At 44.1% G+C, this 20,316-nt stretch overlaps 2 protein-coding genes across 2 annotated transcripts; one reads left to right on the top strand and one right to left on the bottom strand.

Moving 5' to 3' along the window:
* Positions 1-3,047: 3,047 nt before the first annotated feature.
* LOC112722891 (5'-adenylylsulfate reductase 3, chloroplastic) lies at positions 3,048-5,583 on the bottom strand. The gene is made up of 5 exons (XM_025774079.3): positions 5,189-5,583; positions 4,946-5,104; positions 4,723-4,846; positions 3,741-4,542; positions 3,048-3,621 (listed from the first exon to the last, which is right to left on the bottom strand). The coding sequence occupies exons 1-5, from the start codon at positions 5,274-5,276 to the stop codon at positions 3,391-3,393; spliced, it is 1,404 nt and encodes a 467-aa protein (XP_025629864.1). The 5' UTR covers positions 5,277-5,583; the 3' UTR covers positions 3,048-3,390.
* Positions 5,584-7,315: 1,732 nt separating this feature from the next.
* On the top strand, positions 7,316-9,729 carry LOC112721955 (uncharacterized). Its single transcript, XM_072206164.1, has 4 exons — positions 7,316-7,378; positions 7,690-7,850; positions 8,226-8,573; positions 8,742-9,729. The coding sequence occupies exons 1-4, from the start codon at positions 7,316-7,318 to the stop codon at positions 9,727-9,729; spliced, it is 1,560 nt and encodes a 519-aa protein (XP_072062265.1).
* Positions 9,730-20,316: the final 10,587 nt, after the last annotated feature.

Raw genomic sequence — 20,316 nt, forward strand, 5'->3', positions numbered from 1 at the left:
TACAATTTACAGATGATACTATATTATTTTGTCCTTCAAAGACAGAGACAATTGTGAATTATAAGAGGCTGTTGCGGTGTTTTGAGCTGATGTCTGGACTGAGCATCAATTTTGACAAGTCAAATCTGATTCTGGTGAATTGTGAGCAGGAATGGGTAGATCATGTGTTTGGCTTACTAGGGTGCAATCAAGCTGACTTACCTGTGAGGTACCTCGGGGTTTCGTTAGGAGCAAATCCGCACATGGTGAAGACTTGAAAACCAATCATAGATAAAGTGGAAGAGAAACTCAGCTTATGGAAAGCGAAGGTTCTGAACAAAGCAGGTAAGCTTGTCCTCATCAAATCGGTATTGAACAGCCTACCAATCTATTACTTAAGTCTGTACAAGATGCCGAAGGCAGTGGCCGACAAGCTGATTGCTTTACAGAGGAGCTTTATGTGGTGTAAGGAGGACAATAACTATGATATCCCTTTAGTTAAGTGGGAGGTGGTACAGGCCCCGAAAAAGGCTAGGGGTTTGGGAGTTGGGAATGCAGTTCTTAGGAACACAACACTTTTGTTTAAGTGGTGGTGGCGGTTTTCAAAGGAGGAATGCCCATTGTGGAAGAAGATTGTTTGCTCGTGTAACAAATTGAATCCTAATGTAATGCTAGCAAATCAGACTCTACCGGTAAAAGGAGGACCTTGGAAAGACATCTGTCAGTTGAATGTAAAAGAGTGGAGGGTGAAGGAAAAATTGGTTAGTGGCCTGGCGATGGAAGTAGGGAATGGAAGAAGAACACTCTTCTGGGAAGATAATTGGGTCCAAGGTGGCCCCCTGAAAGCGAGTTTTTCAAGGCTCTTCTCTATTTCAAACCAGTAGGGATCTGTGATTAGGGATTGTGGGTTTTGGGACGGGTTAGATTGGATTTGGAATTTTCAGTAGAGGAGAGAGTTGTTCCAATGGGAATTGAAACTTGTCCATCATCTTCATGAGAGGTTAAGGCCAGTAAAGCTATCAACTGGTAGAGAGGATAATGTTGTTTGGAAGTTTGATCATAAAGGTGTTTTTTCTACTAAATCTTTTCTGCAGGTACTATAATCGGAGACTCTATCAGACGAGATTACGAGCTATAATTTCACAAGTTCAATTTGGAGAGGGGTGGTACCTCCAAGAATTGAGCTTTTTGGATGGTTTGTGCTAGTTGGTAGAGTTAATACCAAAGAAAGGTTAAGTAGACTAGGCGTTGTTCTTAACAGTGATAATATATGTGTACTGTGTAAAAAAGAGATAGAATCTGTGTAGCATTTATTTCTGTTTTATGAGTTCACATGGCAGGTATGGTGCGCTTGGTTGAGGGCTTTGGATAGAGATTGGACTATTCCTGGAACCATTAAAGAACTGTTTGAGAGTTGGACCAGCATGCATAATAGAAAAGAAGCGCAGAAGACATGGCTGACTGGGTTCTTTGCAGTGATTTGGAACGTCTGGTTGGAACGCAATGCTAGAATTTTCAATAATAAAGAAACAGGTGTTGATATCATACAGAGAAGGACGTTTTTGAGCTACAAAAAATGAATTGTCAGTGATTCTTTTGATTGTTGATGGCAATGTCGGAGATGACAGATGATCCATAACTTTTGTATGCAGATTTAGTTTATGTATGTTTGTTCACGCTCCACTCTAATGTGTTGAGCTTCCTTTACTTCAAAAGAAAAATTGTGACTAATAAAGACAATTTTAAAATTAGATTAAATGTTAAAAACGATTTTGAACTTAAGAAAATAATATTAAGAACGGTTTCAATATTTAGACTAATTCATAAGGATCAAAATTATAATTAATCCATATTTTTACTACTGTCACCTCAAATCTATCATCTACCAAAAAGGAGCATAATGCTAGAATATCATAATAATTACATTAAGTACGATGAAAGTCAAGGTTGCTATTGAAGTACAAATTGTCATGAGCTGTTTCCGATAAAATCTGAAATAATGGGATCCTAGGAGCCAAAAGAAGTGGATTCCACTAGCGATGTGTAAAACCAGTAGCATATACAGCGTGTAAATAAGTAAATAACTAAATATAATGCAACACTTTGTCGGATCAATTTTATATTACCCAACACTGATCTGGGTCTGGGTCCCGCTCCATAAGTGACATGAAATGCCAAGACTCAAAACATTGGTTATTTTGATATTCTGCATTATTTTCTTGTCCTTGCTAATCCATCATGAGCAGCAGATTTGTCCTAATTGGATGTAAAACCGCAAAGGGAGACTAATAATGGCTGTGGGTAACAAGTGTTAGTTGGAGAAAGTGAGCAAAACCGTGAAACATCATACACAGGATGTGCATATGGTATTTCTGACACCACACTGCTATTTGTGCATCCAACTATGAACTGCTGAAATGCCAGATGCAATCTTCTAGCTGGCACTGTAAAAACTAGAAAGGGTCCAAATTTAGGGAAAATTTAGGAAAAAAACTCAATTTTTTTTCAAGTTTAGGTTGCCATCTTTCTAGAGAGTTGAGACTCTTATGTAACTACAAGTCCAAATATCTGGGTTTATAAGCTTTGATGAAAAGAACTGCAACTTTCCCTCTCACAATCAATGTTGGTTGGGTCGATTCACTGTAATGTTAATTTTGTGTGTCTATAAATCCAGGATATGATACATGCGCTACCAAAAAGTGGTCAGTAACTAGCACAAGAAATAAAATAATATGGGCAAACTAGTCTTTTAACTCACAATCTAATACCATTTTTTGGGTCACGATAATCAAATACTATTGGTTTGTTTTCTTAATATTTTGTTGTGGACGATGGACCGCTGTAAAGTTGGCTTATTATCTCCTCTATCTTGATCTTTGTCTAATGAAATGAAATACCTTGTGGATTGTGCTATAAAAGGACTTCCAATTCAATACACTATCACCTCGAATTGCGAAAAAAGAAATTGGAAGGCACATCACAATAGCAATGTCATAAACATTCGTTTGAGTAAATTACTTATTTAGTTGCTATTATAAAGATAATGTCGGAAAATTTAAGAGCAATAATAGTGCCGTCAAAAATTTCAATAAACTTTATTAGTTTAGAGAGTACAACGCATACCTATAAATCACTTTACCTAAACAAGCCAGTAATCAATAACTCCACTACAAAAGACTATTATATTGCTACCACCTTACTTTGACTGAGAACTAAAACTATTCAAATACATCACACTTTCAAAACTGAGGGGATCTTATTCTGCTAAACTAGAGCAAAGCTTGCCATTACAACTCCAACGAATTACCTGAATCTTAGAATGAATGATAATCTTATTTCAGGAAGGAACTTTGAACCTATACAACTAAGTTGAATTACAACCAAGACAAATAATAATTTCTTGATGAACACTCATCGCAAGGCATTGACGAATGCCATCAACGAATCAACATCTCTTTTCTCCGAGGTATACTTTATTGGCCGAGATGAATACTTGGGGAAAAATAATATTGTAGGGAAGCTTCCTAACTGCAGTTCACGCTTTGCAAATGCTTTCTGGTCTCCATCTGCATTGAATTTTCCAACCTTCACCCCTGATCCTGATAATTTCTCTGCCAAATCAATATAAGACTCCTCCATAGCCTGTTGCAATTTGGTAGAAACATCCCGTTATACAATGAAAAGTTAAAGCCAAAGAAGCCAAAACAGAAATAATCTTCAGTAACAGTATTCAATATTCAATAAGAGGAATTCTTGATTACCTGGCAGAAGGGGCACCATGGCGCATAAAGCACAAGAAGCCACGGCTCTTTACGGATCTCCATTTTTGCCAAATTCTCAATTCCAGTCCTGCTCAAGTTGATCACATTTGGGGTGTTGAAAATGTCAACAACAGTGGAAGTGTCATTTGCATTGGCAACTCCATTAAGCTGGGCAGCATCATCCTGTTTCAAATTTCCTTTGTGAAGACCACACTCTTTAGCTTTGGCATCCTCCCACCACCACCTCCCCTCCCTTTCATGCTGTCCGGGTAAAACTGCCCTTGTGCACGGCTCACAGCCAATGGAAATATACCCTTGTGAATGCAAGGAATTAACAGGCACATTCATGGTCCTAAGGAAGTTCCATATGTCATGCCCTTTGACATTTGCAACAGGGTTCCACTTTACAAGGCTGCCAATTCCACCATCCAATCCCTCGAAAACAGGATCAACCTGAACAACAGGTATTTCAGACCGAGTACCCGGTGACTGATCTTTTCTCTGCCCAGTTATCCATGCTTTAAGGCCCTTGAGAGCCCTCCTTAAGGGCCTCACCTTCCTCACTCTGCAGCACTCTTGATGCCCATCCTCATAGAATGAGAAGAGCCCCTTGCTTCTCACCAGGGCCTGAACCTCAACTGCGTCAGGGAACATGTACTCGATGTGGATTCCGTAATGCTTCTCAACAGCATCAAATAATCTGTAAGTTTCTGGGTTGAGTCTGCCAGTGTCAAGACTGAACACCCTAAAGGGTCGACCCGTCAAATGCGCATACTCAATCAAAGCAACATCTTCAGCACCACTGCAAGATCAAAGCCGCAGAATTAAAATCCTAGATAGCACCATTATATTTGAATCTAAAACTATGCATTACAAATTTACAACTTTCAGGAACAAGAACTACAAAGTCCAACACAAATTAAGCTATATTCAATAACAAGACCATTCGAATAAATAATTTGTGGGAACAAAAAGTGCTTACCTGAAGGCAATAGCAATATCATTGCCAAATCTTTGGAGGGCTTTATCCATTATTTCAAGAGGAGAAGCATTCTCAAGGTCGAATGCCAATCGTTCATAATCCTCCTCTTCAGTGTGGGTAACCTCTGCAAAGTTCACGGGGAAGCAAAAATTCAATGATAAACAACATAAGTGGGGAGCTGAAAACAAAAATTAATTTATCATTTAGAAACAAGGGCGGGTACCGGAAGCAACGATAGTTGCAGCGAGAGGGACAATAGAGTCATTGCGATTAGGTTCAGCGTTGAGGGGTTTCAGCAATCTCTGTTTTTGGGACAAATTAAGAACACCATTGGGGCGTGGTTGAGGCCTCTCCAAAATCCTAATCGAACCGATTTGCGGAGCTGAATTTACAATTCAATTCAATTCAATTTGAAAAAGAAAAAACAAAGAAAAAGACAGAAATTTAAATTGAGAGATTGAATTACCTTTGGAGTCAGAGCATGGAAAGGAACAAGTAGAAATGGCAGTGGAAGAAGAACAAGAAGAAGGAGCAGCAGCAAGAGAGAGGGCCATTAGATTAGAGATTAGAGATTAGAGAATGGAATGTAATGTAATTAGTGATATATCTTATTCTGATCCAATTGGTTTCGTTTAATCGTTTGATTAGTTTTAATTTTGTGTTGTGTTGGGAAGTTCGTTAGCTGGTCTTTACCGTATTTATAAATGAATAGAAACAATGTTAGAAATGGGTGGCGGCCTTTCAGGTTCATTGAACCTGGACCCTTTTTTGGGCATTTTGCGCACGTGTCATGCACCCTCCATTGCGCTGCATGACTCATCCCTTCCGTCAGATTCCGCAAGGATCTTCTTTTGTTTATTTATTCTGTGTTTGATAGATACTCCTATTAAGTATTAATTACATAAACATAAAAAATGTTTTTAAAATCTTAATATTATATTCTTAATAACTACTATAGCAAAATCCATATTATTGTTATTATTATTATTCAAGTGAATCACTTTCAAAACGAAAATGATTACATTCTAAGTTGGATGGAAGGTCAAAGCAAAGTCTTCGGATGTTTCTTTCTTTCTTCCTTTGTAGAAAAGCTTCTTTCTATTGGATTATACGTGCAAGTTGCTTTGGCAATTCAAATTAATGTTGCCGACCCGGCCTTAATTAATTATTAACTACTGATTATATTAGTGTGGTGTGCTGAGTGCTGACATGAACGCTTACCACTTACAAAACGCCAGAGCTTTTGGTCAACGGAATGAATTTCCTCAATTGGGCTGTATGCGGCTGTTGTTCAGCCCAGTTCGTAAATCCTACCCACATCTATCAATTGGGCTTAAAATGTATAAAAGGTAGCCCAAACTAGAAACATCAGCATTGCTTTATATTCTGAGACACTTCAGTCCAAACACAAAGCAACAACAAAAATAAAAAAGCAGCAATGTTCCCTGACCTACTACAATACAAAGGCAACTTTATTTTCTTTACACAAGACTACAAGAGTCACCAAGACACCAACTAAAGTGTTTTTGAGATCTACCCTACAATACTGTTAGCAATTTATCATTATAACAAGCCAAGTCCTCATGAGTCATGACCCAAAAAAGAAAAAAAAAAGCTAAGTCTTCATTCATTTCATACATTGTTAAACCCGCATCATATGTTAAAACGGTTGAATCCAGTGGGGGAACTTGAAAAAATTTGTTGGAGGGGCAGAAATCTTAATAAAAATTATATAATCATATTTATATTAAAACAAAGTTTATAAATATAATTATTTTATTTTTAAATTTATTATTAATATGTAGGATTATATATGGTTAAGATTAACAAAAAATAATTCTGATTTTAATTAATAAAAAAAATTGTTTAGGATAATAAGTCAATTTGATTTTAAATAAAAAATCAATTTAAAAAAAAAATCAGTTTTTACCTAAAAAAAAAAAGGGTAAAAAACGGTTATAAACCAAGGGGAGATGATATTTACCCAGATCAGCCAAATGAGATTTTCGTTTAGGTATTAACCAAAGCGAAATATTATGTAATTCGAATCAATAAAATTCGAACTACACTTCAACGTAATTCGAATCGACTTATGTCGAATCATTCATGGCATTGCTTGTAAGTAATTCGAATCAAGTTCCATCGAATTACAATAGCATAGTTCGAATTATATCAATTCGAATTACTAGCAACACGTGACACATAGGGAGTTCGAATCATATTGATTCGAATTACTCCTTTTTCGTTTCATGTGGTAATTTGAACTGAGTTGATTCGAATTACATATATATAGTGCGAATGATGATGATTCGAATTAGTGTGAACCAGACCGGTATATATATGAGGTGAACGTCAGTTGCTCTCAATAGAGGGATTCCAGATGGCTAGTGAGGACAGTTTTGTGTTGTTGGTTCACCACAGAGGATCGATTAAGAGAAAAACTCGGTCCGGTGTGAAGTTCACCGATAAGGATCCTCTCTGTATCATCGTGAGGCCTACGACGAGCTATGATGACATTGTTAGGTCAGTACTGCTGAAACTTGGTCTGGAAGGTGTAAAAAGGGTTAAGAAGTTTTTCTATCGCATTCCAACCATGGTGCTCCAAGATACCGTGAAGTACGATTGTTTCACGATTGGCAGTGATGAGGACTTGCAGGTCATGTTTCATTGTCGCCGGTAGTTTCCCGAGATGAGGACACTAGAGCTGTTGGCAAAGTTGGTAGATGTGGTATCCAGCTCGGGGGGTTCGAACCGGAATACCAACACTTTAGTCACGGTGGCCGGTTCTAGCTCGAGACCTGTCGTTGCTTCTTCCTCTGTTCCTGCGTACGAGCCACACATCCATCCTATCGCATCCCCTTCGTTCGCTGTTGATTTCAACGGCAGTGTTGGCGACGAGGTTGGAACTGGGGATATCTTCCGACCTCGGTAGACTGTGCCACATCGGCTGGTGTTGGTGACGGATAGTTTGATGATCCAGAGGACGATGATGTTGAGCCAGATATGATTGCTGATGACAGTGGCGATGATATCAGAACGAGTGACCCGGGAGGGGCTGCAGGTGGTTCTAGCTCTGGCACACGGCAGTACCCTCCACATTTTTCAGCATTGGACCTGGATGCCATGAGGCAGGAGGCTCTTCCTGGCCAGCCTGCTGGATTTGGCGCTAGAGATGCGGAAGGGTCTGCTGGTCTGACAGAGTTCCAGGTTGGTCAGCAATTTCAGGATAAAGATGAGGCCCTATTGAGTGTGAAGACTTACAGCATCCGCCGAGGGGTACAGTACAAGGTAGTGGAGTCTGACTATCGCCGGTACATGGGCAAGTGTTCTGAGTTTGGTAATTGGTGCACATGGTTGATTCGGCTGAGTCTCCGGCAGTGCAAGGGGATTTGGAAAGTCAAACGGTACAATGGACCGCATACGTGTCTCGCAACCTCCATCTCCAGCGACCACAGGAATTTGGATTATCATGTGATAGCGACCTTCATTATGCCAATGGTTAGGGCGGATGCATCTGTTAACATCAAGGTGCTCCTAAATGCCACGGCCGCACACTTTGGGTTCAGGCCGACGTACAGGAGGGTCTGGCTGGCCAAGCAGAAGGCTGTTGCCATCATCTATGGTGACTGGGATGAGTCATACAACGAGCTCCCGAAGTGGGTGTTAGGAGTCCAGCTGACCATGCCTGGAACTGTTACAGTCCTTAGGACTAACCCTGTTCGAGTTGGGGGACAGCTGGATGAGTCTCAAGCTTATTTTCACAGGCTGTTCTGGACGTTCCCACCTTGTGTAGAGGCATTCCGTCATTGCAAGCTGTTGGTGAGTATCGACGGCACCCATCTATATGGCAAGTATGGGGGAACGTTACTTGTCGCGATTGCACAGGACGGGAACTCCAACATACCCCCTGTTGCATTCGCACTAGTCGAGGGTGAGAATGCTGAGTCGTGGTCCTTCTTTCTCTCCCACCTGCTTCAGCACGTGACACCGCAGCCGGGTCTGCTGGTTATCTCTAACAGGCATAACGGCATCAAGGCCGCGCTTGAGGCTCCCAACGGGGGGTGGCAACCTCCAGCTTCATACTGGGCATTCTGCATTCGACACGTAGCAGCAAACTTCGCCCTCACCTTCAAGGGCAAAGACGCTCGGAGGCTTCTTGTGAACGCCGCATATGCGAAGACCGAGGTCGAGTTCGATTACTGGTTTGACATTCTGCGCTCTGAAAATCCGGCGATGTGTGACTGGGCGAACCGAATTGAGTATTCATTGTGGACACAGTATTGTGATGAGGGGCGCAGATTCGGGCACATGACGACCAATATCCCCGAGTGTGTGAACTCAATCCTCAAGGGAGTCAGGAACCTCCCTGTGTGCTTGCTAGTGAAGGCCACATACGGAAGGCTGGCCGAACTATTTGTCCGCAAGGGGAGAGAGGCCGAGGCCCAGCTAGGCACCAGACAACAATTTAGTCAATACCTGGTGAAGTGTATCGAGGCCAATTTGAAGACGGCGAGGTGCTTCACCGTTACTGTATACGACAGGGATAACTCGGAGTACACCGTGACAGAGACAACTCCGACTGGTTCGTTCTCACTGGGTAGCTACAGGGTCTCACTTAGTTCTCAGACATGTGACTGTGGATACTTTCAGGCACTTCATTTCCCGTGTCCGCACGCGTTGGCATGCTGTGCCTACTCACGGGTTACTTGGCAGCCATACGTGCACCAGGTGTATCGTCTTAGTTCGGTCTTCAGTGTCTATCGGATGGGATTCACACCTCCCATTCCAGAGGGTTTCTGGCCACCATATGACGGGCCGACCGTGATACCGGACCCTAACAAGAGGCGTGCAAGGGAGGGTCGTCTCAGGTCCACTCAGATACGAACCAATATGGATGAGGCAGATCCGAACTGGCCTAAGAGATGTGGCCTGTGTCGGCAACCCGGACACACTCGTCGGAGTTGCCCACAGGCTGGAGGGTCCAGCCATACAGGGAGAAATGAATAGGAATATGTGGTGTTGTGTTCTTAGTTGTATTGGTTTGTTCTTCTGTACTTTTTTTTTAGACAACGATGTCGTAGGTTTGCTCAGTACTCGGTGTTCAGTTATGAAAAATTGTTACCATAAAAGGAAAGTATTTTACATGTCTTACTAGTCGATGAAATAAGTTAATTAAGCAAAGTACACATGTTTTCATTGTGACTGATCCAAAATAATGCAAAACGAAACGCACTCATACATGAACTGATAAACTAAGGGTGGCAACGAAACAACACTGATAATGGAATACATAAACGAAAATATATAACATACAACACTGATAATGAAATAACATAAAACAAGATACACATATCATCTGAATAGGTGCGACCCCGTGAAGCAACGACGTGGAACCCGTGTCCTATGACTTCTCCGGATAAGCGGCTCCTCATCCTCGATCTCATCTTCCTCGTCCTCTGAGGGTGGCTGTGCAGGCGTCCTGGGCTGGACATGTACGGGTCGGGATGAAGACGGACCGACAATTGAATGTGGCCCAGCAGTATGTGCAGATGGTGGGGTCCCACCCAAAGCGAAAGTCTGAACAGGAGCCACGGATGGGGGCTCATTTAGATCAACATCTAGCGGTGCCTGTGTCCCCGACGTCTGACCCCGTCGACGGGCAACCTCATCCTCCTGCATGATGATGCTGATCTCATCAAGGAAATGTGATCCACCGAAATCCGCATCAATCCCATCACCGGCAAGAAAGTCTGAAAACATGGATCCAGGACTCACCCATGGCGTACTCTTCTGCAGTGTCTGGTCGTCAACGGGAACACCAACGAAGTAATCTCCGAGCGGCCCTGATCCAAGTCCAGCTTCACCATGGCTGGAAGGATCTCCCATACCAGACCCATACCACTCGCCACCATGCCCGCCATGATCAGGCCTAACACCTCCCACTGCAGCTCGTTCTCCAGCGGTATCCTCACCACGATCGGCGTGATCTTGCCTAGCAGCAGCTCCTCTCCTCTTGCCGCCACGCCCTCGTCGTCGACCAAGTCCCCTACATGTATCGTCTCCCTCCTCCATAGCCTGGTCCAGCCACCTCCACTCACGCTGGCTCCGTCGTGTCCCGACTCGAGCTCTCCTCTCAACTCGACGCCTATCAGGAACGTCGTCAACTCGGTCCATATCAGGTACTCGTCCGGCACCCCTCTGCGTCACCTCAAGCGGAATAGGAATGGCTCTCGGGTCCCCCAAGTACATCTCAGGTGACAAGAACCTCTTTCCGTGCTGATGCCACCAGTCCAGGAAGTCATGGGAGGGTCCCGGGTCATCAACAACGTCGAACCGTAGAACGTGATCTGCACGTGTCTCCCAATGAAGATGCCAGTGCTGCAAGTGGGACGGGAACCAACGATCACCGCCTCTACCGTCCTTCGACATCAAGAAGTCGATGTTCAAGGCGGGCTGTGGGTGGGCCTGTACGCCTCCGAACTGCAGTAACACCCTATCAACCTGATGCCACTCAACTACCGCAAAATATATAAGTGACGTCACACACCGCCATAACATCGTATGACGAGGCTCCAACACCTCTGGATGGACCACCTGAAGGACGTCAGGTGTGCTATAGGGCATCCATATGAACTGAAAAAATCAGCTCAAATTCGTTAGACCAAATCGTTAGACCATATATATTGAAAAAAGCACTAACTACACATAGAGGGTTATCGTACTCACATCCCTAGCCTGTAACATGTCGATCCTCAGTTGAGTCATTTGCACCCGAGGTCCCTTCTCGCTAACGCCAGGATTGTAACCTGACCACCTGCACACGATGTCAATATGGTAGCACATTCATGAACGATTTGAAACCGTATAAAATTAAAGGCGAAACTGGAAATAAATAAAATAAAGATGCAAAGTAGACTGCGATCGTGATACCTCGAGGCCAGTGGCCAGCTAAACGCATCATACCCAGCAGGCCTAAATCTCGGAAACCGCCAAAAGATCCAGAACTGAAGTAACTGTAACGGCCCAGCTAACTTCACGACATGTCTGTTGGCCACTCGGCACATGCACCGGTACAACCATGCTAGTGTCGCCGACCCCCAGCTGTAGCCGCCCATCTCCTCAAGCCTAGCCACGAACGGTAGCCATCTGATGTGAATATGATTGCCGGACTTGTCGGCAAACAGTTGGGTGCTCAACAACATCATGATATAGGCACGATTAAAGCGCCTCACTGTCTCCTCATCCCCCCCCTCGGGACACTCGCCAAATGTCTCCTGGAACCAGGTGCAGTTCACTGCGAACTTTTGAATCTGGTTCGCCGGAGGTAACACACCGAGCAACTCCTGGAACCACTGCTAAGCTGGCCGGCCACCCTGTATGTATAGGTGGAAGTCTGTCAGGCAACAACTAACGTAATGTCCGTCCACAGGCAACCCCAACTGGTACGCGACATCCTGAAGTGTGATCGTGCACTCTCCGAACGGCATGTGGAACGTGTGCGTCTCTGGACGCCACCGCTCGACGAATGCACTCACAAGGGGCTCGTCTAATCGGAACCATCTGTTGTTCAGTCTCGCAAAATGGTATAATCTGACCATCTGCAAGTACGAAACGTACCTCTCATCAAGTCGCATCCCCTGCTGCCACCGCATGCTCGATATGCAATGTCGTGGCTGCGCATTACATGGACCCCATAATTAGAACGAATTACAAAACTACTCACATATAAAATTTACGACAGAAAGAACCAACAGATAACACATGAAATAGAACATATGGTAAACCACTAGCAAAAATGCATACTGAAACGGCAAACATAGACCGCTTCTAAAACTTCCACGCAAAAGCAAAATGTAGTAAACCACTAGCAAAACCGCATCATAAAACCACATCCAAAAAACCACTAGCATAAAGCACATGCATATCCACTAGACAAAACCACATGCAAAACCACTAAGTTAACCACCTCCGATACCACCACCCTAAACCGCTTAAATAAACCGCTAAAATAAACCATCGACAAAACTGCTTTCATAAACCACTAACACTAACATAAACCACTATCAAAACCCACTAACATAAACATAAACCACTATCATAAACCACTATCAAAAACCACAATCATAAACCACTATCAAAAACGCTATCATAAACCACTATCATAAACCACTATCATAAACCACTAACATAAGCCACTATCATAACCCACTATCATAAAGCATTATCAAAAACCACTATCAAAAACCACTAACATCGTCGTTGATCACCCCGGCGATATGAGCAACTCCATCCAAACGATACAGCCTCCCCGGATCGTCCCCCATCGCCTGAATATGCCGCTCGAGTCTTTGTCGGCCCGATTCTTGGTCGTTTTCTCTGGAATTTGGTGGGGTATGAGAATACAAAATTGATTCGAATGACCTTGGTTCGAACTCCTTATATAGGCGAAACTCTTGTAATTCGAATCAACTTATTTCGAATTACCACATGAAATGAAAAAGGAGTAATTCGAATCAATATGATTCGAACTCCCTATGTGTCACGTGTTGCTAGTAATTCGAATTGATATAATTCAAACTATGCTATTGTAATTTGATGGAACTTGATTCGAATTACTTACAAGCAATGCCATGAATGATTCGACATAGGTCGATTCGAATTACGTTGAAGTGTAGTTCGAATTTTATTGATTCGAATTACATAATATTTCGCTTTGGTTGATACCTGAACGAGAATCTCATTTGGCTAATTTGGGTAAATATCATCTCCCCTTGGCTTATAACCGTTTTTTACCCTAAAAAAAAATAGTTTTGCACATAAAAATCTATTTTTATTTAGTAAACTAATTTTTTTTATTTTTCTTTTTAAAAAATTGATTTTTTATTTAAATTATATAAAATCAATTATAACTTATAAATTATTTTTAATATTTTAAAAAATTAATTTTACTTTTGATAATATTTATCTCTTAAAAGTCTCAAGATTAATTATTTTTATTATTATTTTTATTACAAATTAAATAAACAAAACAAAGTCTTAAATTTCTAATAAAATAAAAATATTAAAATTTATTAATGTAAACAGGGTTATACAATAATGACATTAAATTTGTAAAATTAATTTAAAAATAAAATAATAACTTTTTATTAATAATTGATATTACTAGTAGTTATATTATAATTTTTATTACTCTAAAAATAAAATAATGCATGAAACTATATAAGAAGCTAAATATAATTTAGTATTAATTCTGTAATGATATTTAATTTGTAACGTTGATTTAAAGATATGTCACTTGTTGATTTAAAGATTTGCTATTTGTTATATCAAATAAGATAGGATAAAAAGTTTGAAAAAATAGTAAAGATGAACATAAAACTCACATACATAAATTGAAAGTATATCAATTTAATCAAATAAGCTAATTTTATTTTTTTAAAAGTAGAATTACTAATACTTTTACAAAAACTTTGGGGCCATGGCCCCTTGTCCACACAAAGCTCCTGGTTGAATCTATTTACTGAAAATGAATAGGAAATAAGGTGTTGAACTAGTTATATTTAAGGGCAAAATACTATAATAAGCCAACATGAATCCAAATTTACCTATATGAGCCAAAATGAAAATCGATACAGCAATGAGCCAGATCATATTTTTATGTAATTCGAACCAGGCTAGTTCGAACTTCATCTTCAAATAAATCGAACCATAGCAGTTCGAACTTTAAAGAAAAAATTGAAAGTAAATCAAACCAGACTAGTTCGAACTAGGTATGCAAGTAATTCGAACCACTCCAGTTCGAATTATGGGTAAATGAGGTCTTCATGTAATTCGAACCACCCTGGTTCGAATTACGCTTAAGCTAGGTTGTTAGTAATTCGAACCACCTTGGTTCGAATTACTAGTGATTGGGCTATATAAGAAGTTCGAATCAGTCTCATTCGAACCATTCTCATCTTCCCCTGCCCCACCAAATCTCAGAGAAAACGACCCAGATTCTCTCCGAGAAAGACCTGAACGGAATACTCTGCTCATGGGGGACGATCCGGCACGGTTATATCGCTTGGACGGAGTCGCCCATATAGCTGGGGTCATCAACGAAGAGGTTAGTACGGAAATAACTTTATTTTACCGGTACATGTGAGTTAGTGGTTTGGCATGCGGGTTAGATGTTGGTTTAGTTGGTGGTTTATTTTAGCGGTTTATGTTAGTGATTTCTGTTAATGGTTTATGTTAGTGGTTTTTGTTAGTGGTTTATCTTAGTGGTTTATGTTAGTGGTTTATCTTAGTGGTTTATGTATGTAGTTTATGTAAGCGGTTTACGTTAACGGTTTACGTTAGTGGTTTATGTTAGTGGTTTATGTAAGCGGTTTAGTTGTGGTTTTATAATGTTAGATCTTTGATGTCAGTAGGCTATGGTGGTTTCTAATTTAAGTTTCTTATGCAAATGGTTCTCGTTATTGGATTTTTAAGCGGCTATGCATAGTAAGATTTTTTGGTTTAAGGATTATCGTGTTGATTATGTTTGTCACCGGTAATTAAGTTGGTTCTAATAATGCGGTTCATTTCTTCCGCAGCCTCAGCGATGCATCAGGAGCATGCGGCGGCAGCAGGGCATGGTCCTGGATGACAGATACGTTCCGTACCTGCAGATGGCTGGTCTTTACCATCTTACAAGGCTGAATGATAGATGGTTCCGGTTGGACGAGGCCCTTGTCAGTGCGTTTGTTGAGCGATGGCGTCCGGAGACGCACACGTTTCATATGCCATTCGGAGAGTGCACTATCACACTGCAGGACGTGGCATACCAGCTGGGTTTGCCAGTGGACGGGCGTTACGTCAGCGGCTGCCTATCAGAGTTCCATGTATACATCGATGGTGGCCGTCCAGCCTGGGTTTGGTTCGAGGAGTTGCTTGGAGTGGTACCTCCTCCTAGCCAGGTTCAGAAGTACGCGGTCAACTGCAGCTGGTTTCAGGAGACGTTTGGTGAGTGCCCGGAGGGAGCTACTGAGGATACTGTGCGTCATTATGCCCGTGCGTACATCATGATGTTGTTGGGCACGCAGCTTTTTGCGGACAAGTCGGGCAACCGCGTTCACATCAGATGGCTTCCGTTTGTAGCTAGGCTGGAGGAGATGGGGACCTACAGCTGGGGTTCTGCAGCACTGGCATGGTTGTACCGGTGCATGTGCCGTGTGGCGAACAGAAATGTTATCAAGCTAGCGGGCCCACTTCAGCTACTTCAGTCATGGATTTTCTGGCGATTTCCTCGGTTTAGGCCTGCAGGATTTGAGACGTTCAGCTGGCCATTGGCCTCGAGATACTTTACTAATCTTTGTCTATTTCAATTTACTACACATAACCGCGTGTTCATTCATAATGTATTGGATACCCTAAGCACACATATAAGTAGCGGTAACACATGTGCATGTTGCAGGTGATCAGGTTACATCCCTTCCAGTAGCGAGAAGGGTCCTAGAGTTCAGACGTGGAGGCTCTGATAGACCGGTTGCAGGATAGAGAGGTCAGTATGTTACTTAATAAGTTTTTTTATTTAACCACGATTTACGAGTTGGGATCACGAGTTGCCCTGACATTGTATCGTTCTGGGTGCAGTTTATCTGGATGCCGTACAGTAGCCCTGACGTACTTCAGGTCGTGCATCCCGAGGTTTTGGAGCCTCGGCATATGGTGCTGTGGCGGTCTGTTACATCGCTTATCTACTTTGCCGTCATAGAGTGGCATCAGGTAGACAGGGTTCTTCCGCAGTTTGGAGGGGTGCAGCCCCGTCCACAGGCCGCCCTGAACATCGACTTTCTGATGTCGAAGGACGGCAGAGGCGGCGATCGATGGTTCCCGTCCCATTTGCAGAAGTGGCGTCAGTATTGGGACGACTGTACGGAGAGCGTGATGAGATTCGATGTTGTTGCTGACCCTGGTCCGTCGCATCAGTTCTTGGATTGGTGGAGTCAGCACGGGAAGAGGTTTTTGTCTCCGGATCCGCAGTTGAGCGATCCGAGAGCTGTTGCTATTCCTGTTGAGGCCTCACAGCGGGGAGCTGGGCGAGTACCTGAGATGGATCGGCCTGACGACGTGCCGGACAGGAGGCGGGTTGATAGGAGAGCTCGCGTGGGCACACGTCGTAGCCAGCGTGACTGGGGGTGGCTTGAGCGTGCTATGGAGGCTGGCAACGAGGCCGGCCTCGCTAGGGGTCGACGACGACATCATCCTGGCAGAGGTAGAGGGCGTGCTGCGGTTCATGCCGCTGCACCTGACCCTGAGGACGATGACGATGATCAGCATGGGCCTGAGGGCGGGGATGGTGCAGGGGCGGCTTCAGTTGCTGGTGGTAGTACCCAGGATGGGGTTCACGGAGGTGAGTGGTATGGCTCCGGGATGGGTGACGGGGCTGAGCCTAGTGACGCTGGACTTGGGTCCGGTCCTTTTGGACATTACTTTGTTGGAGTACCCACCGACAACCAGCCTCAGCAGGACGGTACTCCATGGGTTATTCCCGGATCACAGTGGCAGGACTTCCTTGGGGCAGATACGCTTGATGCGGACTTCGGCAGTCCACGGTTTCTAGCGGAGATTTCGGCTATCATGCAGGAGGACGAGCCGGGCAGGAGGCGTCCTCAGACCCCTGGAACGCAGGCACCCTTAGATGTTGATCTGAACGAGCCTGCTACGACACCTGTTGGTGACCAGTTTGCTTTGGGAGGTACCCCACATTCCGCTTACACCGCTGCATCACAGTCTGTCGCCGGGGGCCGTCTGCCGCACCACTCCATTTTACGCCACCCGCACAGCCTGCCCCGCATGAGGACGCAGATGAGATAGAGGATGAGGAGCCGTTTATCCGCAGAGGTCAGAGGCCACGGGTTCCCCGTCGTTGTGGGACAGGCTCCCACTTGTTTAGATGATTTACATTTCATGTATTTTGGACGTTAGGGTTCACTCATGTACCAGACCGATGTGGACTACTGTTGTCACTTTAGAGCTATTTTTCCTTGTTGTGTCCTCATCTTATTGTACTTAAAAATATGGTATTTACCTAGTGGATTAGTGACTATGTATTATCATTGAATCATATAACACTTTAGTTATCAACTTTTGCAGTCATGGGATTTCTAATTATATTCAAATTCAGATGCAACTTTTTCATTACTAGAAGGTAAAAAGATAAACAAATTACATAAGTCATCTTACATAACAAGTAACAGGAAAAATAAAATCAATAAACACTAACAATAACAAGATCGCTACTACTGGCCCCCCGTGTGAGACGGTCCTCCAAGCTGTGGGCAACTCCTGCGGGTGTGTCCGGGTTGGCGACAAAGGCCACACCTCTTTGGCCGATTCGGATCTGCCTCGTCCATATTCGTCCGTATCCTGGTGGATCTCGGACGACCCTCTCTCGCACGCCTCTTGGCAGGATCCGGGATCACGGTTGGCCCGTCGTAAGGTGGCCAGAATCCCTCCGGTATCGGCGGTGTGAATCCCATCTGGTACACACGGAACACTGAACTAATCTGATACACGCTGTGAACATAAGAGGACCAGGTAACCCGTGAGTAGGCACAGCATGCAAGTGCGTGCTGGCACGGGAAATGAAGTGCCTGGAAGTACCCGCAGTCATAGGTCCGGGACGCAAGCGATACTCTGTAGGTACCCAATGAGAAAGAGCCCGTCGGAGTGGTCTCGGCTACGGTGAACTCGGAGTTATCCCGGTCATACAAAGTCACCGTGAAGCACCGCGAATTCTTCAAGTTGGCCTCTATACACTTCACCAAGTACTGACTGAATTGCTGTCCGGTTCCCATCTGGGCCTCAGCCTCTCTACCCTTGCGAACAAAGAGTTCTGCAAGCCTTCCATATGTTGCCTTCACCAAAGAGCATACAGGGAGGTTTCTGACACCCTTTAGGATTGAGTTCACACACTCCGAGATATTCGTCATCATGTGACCGAATCTCCGTCCCTCGTCACGATGCTGAGTCCATAAGGAATAATCAATCCGGTTCGCCCACTCACACATTGCCGGGTCTTCAGACCGAAGAATATCAAACCAGTAATCAAACTCAACCTCGGTCTTCGCATATGCGGCATTCACTAGAAGCCTACGTGCATCCTTGCCCTTGAAGGTAAGGGCAAAATTAGCCGCTACGTGTCGAATGCAGAATGCACGGTATGCAGATGGAGGTAATCAACCTCCGTCCGGAGCCTCAAGCGCAGCCTTTATGCCGTTATGCCTGTCCGATATAACCAGAAGACCGGGCTGCGGTGTCACGTGCTGTCTAAGGTGGGAGAGAAAGAATGACCAAGACTCTGCATTCTCACCTTCTACTAGTGCGAATGCAATGGGTAGAATGTTGGAGTTCCCGTCCTGTGCAATCGCGATGAGCAAAGTACCCCCATACTTCCCATAAAGATGGGTCCCATCAATGCTAACTAAGGGCTTGCAATGGCGAAATGCCTGGATGAGCGGTGGAAACGTCCAGAAAAGTCTATGGAAAAAAGCTTGAGACTCGTCTACTTGTCCACTAACTCGAACGGGACTCGTCCGTAGGATTGCAACAGTACCCGGCATCGTCAACTGGACTCCCAAAACCCACCTGGGAAGCTCATTGTATGACTCATCCCAGTCACCGTATACGAGGGCAATTGCCTTCTACTTCGCCATCCAGACCCTCCTGTAAGTCGGCCTAAACCCGAAGTGTGCTGCCGTGGCATTTAGAAGCACCTTGATGCTGACGGATGCATCAGCCCTAACCATTGGCATAACGAACGCGGAAATCACATGATAATCCAAGCTCCTGTGGTCACTCGAGATGGAGGTCGCAAGACAAGTGTGAGGTCCATTGTACCGCTTGACCTCCCAAATGCCCTTGCGCTTCCGCAGACTCAGTCGAATCAACCAGGTGCACCCATTCCCAAACTCAGAACACTTGCCCACATAACGGCGATGATCAGACTCCACAACCTTGTACTGTACCCCTCGCCGGATGCTGTAAGTCTTCACACTTAACAGGGCCTCGTCTTTATCCTGAAATTGCTGACCAACCTGGAACTCTGTCAAACCAGCAGTCCCTTCAGCATCTCTAGCTCCGAATCCAACAGAGTGCCCTGAAACACCCTCTTGCCTCATGGCATCTAGGTCCAAAGAGGAAAAATGTGGTGGATACTGCTGTGTGCCAGAACTAGAACCACTGACTACCAATGCAGGCTCAGTCGCTCCAACCTCGTCGCCGCTGTCATCCTCAATCATATCCGGCTCGACGTCGTTCTCCTCTACATCACCCAACACTCCGTCACCGACGCTAACCGGTGGAACTCCCTGTAAAGCGTTCGGCAGAATATCAACTGATCCTACCACGTCGCCTACTCCATCATTCAGATCAACAGCAAAAGACAGGGAAGCGACTGGTTCGACCGCTGGCTCGTACACAGGGACGGACGAAGAAGCAATGGCAGGCCTGGAACTCGAACCGGCTGCCGCTGCTTCAGTGGTGGCATTCCGGTTCGAACCCCCTGAGCTGGATACCACATCAACCAACTTTGCCAACAACTCTGATGTCCTAACCTCGGGAAACTGC

The sequence above is a fragment of the Arachis hypogaea genome, chromosome 11, assembly GCF_003086295.3.
Source record: "Arachis hypogaea cultivar Tifrunner chromosome 11, arahy.Tifrunner.gnm2.J5K5, whole genome shotgun sequence".
Classification (NCBI taxonomy): domain Eukaryota; kingdom Viridiplantae; phylum Streptophyta; class Magnoliopsida; order Fabales; family Fabaceae; genus Arachis; species Arachis hypogaea.